This window comes from Volvox carteri, assembly GCF_000143455.1.
Source record: "Volvox carteri f. nagariensis unplaced genomic scaffold VOLCAscaffold_93, whole genome shotgun sequence".
Lineage (NCBI taxonomy): Eukaryota > Viridiplantae > Chlorophyta > Chlorophyceae > Chlamydomonadales > Volvocaceae > Volvox > Volvox carteri.
In genome coordinates, this window is record NW_003307636.1 from 399,153 (window position 1) to 407,366 (window position 8,214).

General features: G+C 49.8%; 1 protein-coding gene across 1 annotated transcript in view; it reads right to left on the reverse strand.

The window, feature by feature from the left end:
- Positions 1-6,307: 6,307 nt before the first annotated feature.
- The window catches only part of VOLCADRAFT_99711 (uncharacterized protein), a gene marked incomplete at both ends in the record, with an annotated part of 2,724 nt that continues 817 nt past the window's right edge, over positions 6,308-8,214 (reverse strand). The window contains one exon of the mRNA XM_002958400.1: positions 6,308-6,327. Within this exon, the coding sequence (XP_002958446.1) occupies positions 6,308-6,327 (20 nt within the window). The remainder of the gene's footprint in view (positions 6,328-8,214) is intronic.

Here is an 8,214-nt window from a genome sequence, read left to right on the forward strand (position 1 = left end):
GGTGGCGAAGCACGTCCAGGTCGTCTTTATTGACCTGTTTTTGAAAGTCGTAGTGGCTGGGTGCACTCAGTTTTCTGCCTAGGAGTACAAGCCGCATATTAGAGGTGTGCAGGTGACGCCTAGAGCTTAGACGTCGTCTAGCGACCTGTTAGACCTAATGGGCAGGCAGCTTTAATGTGGGAATTTAATATTCGTTAGAAAATGGGAGCTTCAAGGGCGAGATGGCGGTTCTACGTCCTATTATTCCTTGCTTGGCTTTCCAGCAGCGGAAGGCCCGCCGTCGTTGCCAGTGGACACACCGTTAACGGCGCATCGGCAGGTAGAGATAATCTTTGATAAACGCATTCTAAGAGCACCGCGCTGAATGTGGCATGGCTTTACCACCGCCCACAGCAACTGCTGAATGTCCATTGATCATAACGTAATGTAGGTCTGACGAGCAGCGGTGCAAAGCAGCAGAATCTCCTGGCATCGGACAGTCAAGGAAATGAGCTCATGAGTGGTTACGAGTTGCGCCCGCGGCTTGAGCCATTGGCCGAGCTTTCCTTCGTTGCCGAAGCGCTCGCGGTCACAGCCAGTCATCTCGCGAATGCCGGAGGTGCGCTTTGCGCAGGGATGGGATGGGGCTTCGCTGACTGCAAGGTCAGATATGCACTTTATGTATTTCCGCGACGCAGGAGACGGACTGCGAAAGCTGAGCGCTATGTCCAACGTACGGTCCGTGCGTTTCGAAATTTGTCCGTATAGTAAATAGGAAATTCTAGCCCTTAGGGCTTTGTAGAAACACCTTTACAACTCCCATGTAAAATGTCAATTTGTTATTAATGGAGCTCGCTGTCTAAAGTAAGGGGAGCAGCAGCAGGTCGCGGGTGGCAAAACTTTCACATCCGAAGAAAGAAAAAAACAGATCGGATAAGGTTTCAACATGTAGTCAAATATATGGAATACCTATTCTGAATAGTTTTATGAATGTCGTCTGCAAACAAGTTATTGCATAATCACTGCGGCATATCCTTCATCACTGCGCAACGCAGACAAACTTGATTTGAAAACATTGTATTATATATTTTAGGTTTTGGCCTGTATATACATGGTCGATGTGCACTTAGAACGTTTTCTGAAACTTGACACATGTAAAATGCCGTACTGTAATGATGCACTAGTACGGTCATTTGCTCTTTGTCTGTAGAAAGCATCAGGCGACTCAGAGCAAATTAGCCTGGAGAGGCCCCGCTCCCAAACCTCTCTCCAGGATTGAGGTGCCATAGCTGTAAATACTGCTCGGGTTGAGCCTACTCTGTGAATCCCCAAGAGAAACACTCAACATTATATCGTAATAACGTGGTATACGGAAGGTCAATATTTCAAGCGGCGGTTCAGTTACAGTGGAAGATGTGAATTCACAATAGTTTGTGCATTCACATGAAATGCCATTTCGGATGCAACAACATATAAGATGTAAGTTTTGAAACTATGCGTAAGAAGAAAACAGCTTGTTTTTGGTCGGCCGACCCAAAACCGCGGTTTCCAGTGGTGGCCCAGGGTGGCCACGTCAATAAAAATTTTGATCCCCAGTAGGCCGCACCCTCCTGTAATGGATTGGACCCGTCCATATCTAAATCCTAAAAAGACGCATGACAGGAGCATTGAGAATAGACAGTATTAGTAGAATGATTATTTTTGTAGTATGTAGAAGATGAAAATACAAAGGTAGACACCTGTAGCTATACGGGCTGCCTGTAGGCTCCCACACAGAGGATGAGAAAGACTAGGGGGGCGGCTTTTCAAAGCCGAAAAGGGGCTCGGTCCCGGTGCAGCCACTTGACCCCGTTTAATTCGCAGGGCAGTCCGTACGGCATAGGAGTGCAAGCACAAGAACGCCGCCATGTTTGGAGTACACACTTGTTATTGTAATTCTCAAACAATAAAGGTCGGCAGACTTGCTATGGCGGCGTAGACCTGTCTGGATCGTCGCAAGCGCGCAGCCGCCATAGCATAATCATTATTGACGGAACAGTTAGCCTTCTTGTGATGCGGCAATCCGTAGAATGACATACACACAAAGCGCCTTGAACTGTCAGCCAGCAGACCGAATCACTGGCCGTCTGGCTGGCAGTTCAAGGCGCGCAAAAGTGCCCGTGCTACATGGACCAATTGTTGTCCGCTCCCAGCCAGAACGCATTCGGGGATCGTTCCAATTGCAGTCGGAATGCAGCGGCAAAGCTGATGGTGTGTCGCAAAGGCACACTTCGTTTGAACTTGGATTGAATGAATGAAGAAGAGAATAAGAAGGACAACAATCAAACAGGCACGACATGCTAGGAGGGAGGTGCTTAGAACGTTGCCATGGGTCAACAACAGCCCCGCCCTCCTCCGCGCCCTCTGCTGGGGGGCCGGCCGCGGCCGCGGCGGATCGGCTGGTCAGGGGCCGCCGCCGCCGGCGGGGACGCGGGCGGCAAGGCGGCCGGCGGATGGGGGCTGCCGCCATGGCCCGCTGTGGGGGCTGGCACCTCCACCTGCACAACGGCCCGACCTGGGCGGCCCCGCCCTCCTCCGTCAAACTCGGAGCCATGGAAAGCTATCTTTGTCGCGCTCCGATTTATCTGGAATTTCTCCTTTGGCATTTCAATATAGAATGGATATAGCATTCAAACGCTATTTTATGCGGGGCGAGATATGTAAGCCACTGACTGACTGACTGACTGACTGACTGACTGACTGACAGCAGTGAACCCGGGGGCCTCGGCCCCCCGAATGGCGCTTCGCGCCCGGGGCCTCGCCCAAAAAACACGGGCAGGCTTCGATGCAGAACACGCAAAAAACAGCGTTTTGGCCCTTCAAGATGCGAATTGACCACAAATATGTATGGTGTGCTTCTGAGTATCCTGCAGCGTAACTTGGACTGTAACCTGGTGTAGCTCACCGGGTGTAGCTCACCGGGTGTAGCTCACCGGGTGTAGCTCACCGGGTGTAGCTCACCGGGTGTAGCTCACCGGGTGTAGCTCACCGGGTGTAGCTCACCGGGTGTAGCTCACCGGGTGTAGCTCACCGGGTGTAGCTCACCGGGTGTAGCTCACCGGGTGTAGCTCACCGGGTGTAGCTCACCGGGTGTAGCTCACCGGGTGTAGCTCACCGGGTGTAGCTCACCGGGTGTAGCTCACCGGGTGTAGCTCACCGGGTGTAGCTCACCGGGTGTAGCTCACCGGGTGGGACGACTGGCTTTGTGGAAGCGTGGAATTTAGAGTCCTCGCTGAGGCAGGAAGAAGTCCAACCCAGTGACAAGCACTAGCGTATATAGACTGGTACGAAACAATCTGAGACGGCGGCAGCAGAATCTTGGACTCCGAACACCTAGTAGTCGTGATACTTCAGTGTCTGGCCAGAACACCTCGCCCGGGTAGCTTATATCTCGGCCTACATGCCGGAGATTCCCTACTACGGTTCTGCCGTACTGTCGGTGGGGCCCGGGGCCCCAGCCCGTTAGGTTCGCTACGGGCAACCGCCATCTTCGTGACATGCTATCGTAGTACGTGACATGTACGAAACTCGAGTCGAATCGTTAACGAAATTAACAGTTATTGTTAACAGTAATCGTTGAAATATGCTAAGGGAAATGTTGTGTACTACACTAAGACTGCATGCATGCACATGTATTATTACTTGCAAGACTTAATTGAGTCAGACCAAACATGTGCAAGGTAATGGCACGGTTACTTCAGTCCAACGCCTGTTGTATCAGGACTACAGGAAAAACATGGGTGGATGACAGATCCCGTGATATGCCCAGAATACATCATCTATCCCCTCCAGTTGAGGGCATCCTAGTCTAAGACCATTTCCAGGGTCCCTCCTCAAGATCCTAGCTAGGTGCAATTTTCCATCAACTACTAGCATGCATGTCCGAAGATCCAGATTGATTGTTACTATGGCCCTTACACATAACTATATCCATATATCCGAACGGCCAGGGTAACCATGTCCACTTACACGTGTACATGTTGCACACTTTTATGTAAATGGCCAAGGACACACAAGTGCAAGACATCAGTTATCTCACCAGTAGACAGCTCACATTGGGCTTCCCTGAAACGGGCAAGCAAATGCATAAACATATGTTGCCACAATAACAACCTCATGCCATCACTACTTAGGTACGCTGGACTCAGTAAGCATCGAGTGCACCTTATCCAGCAGAGCGCAGCTCATCAGTTGCTCATCAGCCTTGCCATTGCTTGGACCTAATTGGCTGAATGACAGATTTGCTTGTGTAATCATCTGGGCTGGTAATAAAGTTCCCTTATTGAATTTTATTGAATATTGTCCCTTATTGAATTGTGGCAAGCAATGGCCCACACATACACATTCAAGTACTAGCTGCAACAGATGCTTACAATACAAACACGAGGCGGTTTGACTTAAGAAAGTTCTTAAGTCACTCTTAGCCCAGCCAAATGAATAGAATTGGATAACCATTAGAATGTTCTTTGACTGTCCTAAGACTGATCTACGACTGTTCGTATGACCTCTATTTAACTTAAAACCACTCTGTAATTCTGTTTAATCGGGACCCGATCAGTGCCATAGGGATAGCCACTGTATTTCTTGCACATGTAGAAGTATATTTAATAATAAGCCACAGGTAGCAAGTAGCAGAATGGACTGACTCGTCGAGGACCCAGCTAGCAGTTCATTATAATGAATGTCCTTAAGCTTGCCTCCCCACCCTTTGCTTCTTGCTGTGCACCACCCTTACTTAACTTCAGGTTCGATGGGACTGCTCTTGCCATACCTGAGGCCTGATGTGCTATTGCACTACACTCTGCTGCCAGAGCGCTTCACATCACCAGCAGTTCAGGAGCTGCAGGAACTGTCATCAATGCTTCACTCCATAACAGGCGATGGTACAGGCCACTTGGTAGGTCCAACCGCCCTCTCAACTTGGTCCAGAACAATTGGTAAAACAGCCAGAATGGCACATCTAACTGGGCAAATTACAGGCATGCACCAACACACCAAATCCCAGGGAGTGCTTCCCCAACACTATCCTGGCTTACCCCCTATTTGCATAACCCCGGTCTTGGTCTTCTTTTCCGGATCCAGAGGGCACTCCACCACAAGGTGCCTATCCTCCCGCAATGAAGGTACTGGCCATTCTTCCGGCAGTATTCATACTCCCCATAGGTACAGCAAAACGTATTCATCCACTACGCCAGATTTTCATTCTGGCCGTGTTTTTCAGCACCATCACACTTGTTCCCATGGCAGCTGCCTGCAGCCAAAACCCATCCCTACACTTGTCACCCCTACCGGTAGGGGTGCAGGAGTAACCTGGTAACCCCGACTGGTAACCCTGACTGAGCTGCGCTGTATTGTACAAGCAATAAGCGCTGGCAAGCAGTAAAGCAAGTCGCGATGTTGAGTGGCACGGGACGACAATAGTTCTTACTGATTGTAACACCAGGCAAAGAGTACTCAGGGAGATGCCAAGGGAGCTGAACCCTTCTTACATTCCTCCCCCCCTCCAGCGAACAACCTCGGGCGCCCCCGGGCATATCCCGTAGGATTTAGGTTGTTTGAGATCCCGTAGGATTGTGATTTAATTTAATATTGTGACATTTCGTCAGTCCCCGTCCGAGAAGGAGGACTTTCTTTTTACTCAGCTGGTAGACTTTTCACCTCACCTGAGCATCCACCTCTGGGGTAAGAGTATGCTGCATCGTGCCTGATGTGGGATATGTCCACAACCGGATTCAATCCGGGGAGTTCCCATCTCCTAGCAGTTCGCAACAATGTAACACCAGGCAAAGAGTACTCAGGGATTAGCCAAGGGAGCTGAATCCTTAGCCTCAGGGAGATGCCAAGGGAGCTCAAACCCTATGCCCTAAGTCCTTCTCGGATGGGGGCTGACGAAATGTCACAATATTAAATCAAATCACAATCTTACGGGATCTCAAACAACCTAAATTCTACGGGATGCCTGGGGGCGCCCGAGGTTGTTCGCTCGGGGGTGAAAGGAACATAAGAAACGTTCAGCTCCCTTGGCATCTCCCTGAGTACTCTTTGCCTGGTGTAACAAAAAGCCAAACCACCAAGATATAAATTCTGTCCGCATTTAAAAATCACACCTAGGATAAAGGAGCCTTATGCCTCCTACCCTAAATCTGCACGCCAACACGTGCCGTAAGCACAACCACTTCAAGCTACCTTAACTATCCACAACTGTCACGCAACGGGATCGTTCGAAAAAGACCCAACAGTTTCAGGTGGTTGACCGTTAGACCTTGCGACGGAAATGTTGCAGCGGATATTATGCCGTGACAATGTTGCCTGTGTAGTGGAAAGGCACATCATGGAGTACCCGTGAGAATGGAGAACACGTGCCACGACAGGCCCATTCACCCTCGCTGGGTTGCCTAGGAAAACCTAAGCCATTCGATTGTTCCAATTGGTACCGATCGGTGGATTCAGATCCCGTGATACGCCCACGGCAAAACACATTTTATAATATTAGGGTGCAATCTGAAGACAATCACAGAAGACCATGTTCAGCATGTCTTGGTGCAGTAGGGTCAGGGGCCCACCCCAGCCCCCACACACAGCAGGCAGGCAGGTCTTATGTGCCATTAGGCAATAATGCAGGATGTTCTGACTGTCAACGTTGTCCCCTCAGCGCACTGGTACCACTCTGCAACATAATGTCCGCGTGTGCACCCACAATCCTCAACAATCCACACAATCCTCAACCGCTTCCAACATAGCAATATCTGCAATACTCCCAAGGCATGGGCCCCAGGCCCCAGGGTGTAAGTATGCCATCTCAGCTCTCAACCACTCAATCCAGGTATGCCGCCATTAATACACTGATGGTGGCTCTACTGTCTCTTCCCCAACCCACACACCCACCAGTGGTGTCCATGCTGCGTATCTATACCCAACTGCACAGATGTATCAACTCATCAACCAACACCTCCATCACCGACAACCACCGGTGTATACCAAGTCGTTAATAGACCATGTTACACCTCACTTCTTCTCCTTGCTAGTGCCCTTCCCCTTAAGCCACCGCCCTGTTCCTGGGCACAGGCCGCGGCACCTGCTGCTGCTTGCATGCCTGCTTGGCCGAATTGTGAATGAATGGCAAAGTAAGGGATGCTCTTCATTGATACTGTGATTGCTATGACGAGCATTGGATATTAAAACTGTTTGTGAACTTGGTCCAAGTTGGAAATTATACCCTGTACAGCAGTACTGCTAGTACAGCAGTACTGTACACTAGTGTACAGTAAATGAAAACTTAAGGCGCACTAATGGGCAATCTAGTAGGAAACCTTTCATCTGTCGATGTGACCAACTCTTAAGTCGGCTAGTAATGAGGTGTAAACTATCCGGCCATTATCCATGTTTGGAAGGTTATGGTGGGGTTGTACTGCACAACCCCTACCCCTTCCCTTGGTCAAGCTACCCCGCCCTAATCCCCAAAAAAGGGAGGGTAAGTAAGCCACCAGGGATTATTGCTCAGCAATGGCTCTGAGTCCAGTTATGAGGCCAGCAGTGGCTGTTTTGGGCTCATGGAAGTCCTTTTTGAGTCCGAATCCCTCCGCGGATGAATTAGTGGATATATTTCTATTGCTGTTAAACACCGACTGCCTTCCTTGCCACCTTACAAGGGATGGCTGGACATGCTTGTTCCTATGGCTGTTATGATCTGCAGCTGCTGGTGATGGGTGCCTGCTGTGGACCACCAAAGCACAGCATCCCATACACGCTGCATGTAGAGATGCATTGATTGATGTCTTCTCCGTGTGATAATCTTCTCCTTAATGTGTATTCACAGGCCTGCCAAAAGGCGCTGCTCCAGGGAGTGGAGGCAGCCTCAAGCTGGGCCCTGGACAGCATCATCCAGCAGCAGCTGCAAGACCTGCCTGCAGACCACCCTCCTATAACAGTTTTCTTGCCTGATATGTCCAATACATCAATTAAGGAGCTCATGGCCACAATAGGTGTAGCCATATCTCGCCAGCGGTACAAACTCAATGATAAGGCGATGATGGAGATTCAGAATTGTGGCCTTACCACCAGCGACTTGACAATGCTAATGGTCCCGATTTTACAGGCAATAATGAAACTTCAAGCAGATGTGCAGCTCTTACGGAAAGTTGAGACGCACATAATTGAACAAAAAACAGAGGTAATTACTAAGCGGAGAACGCTATT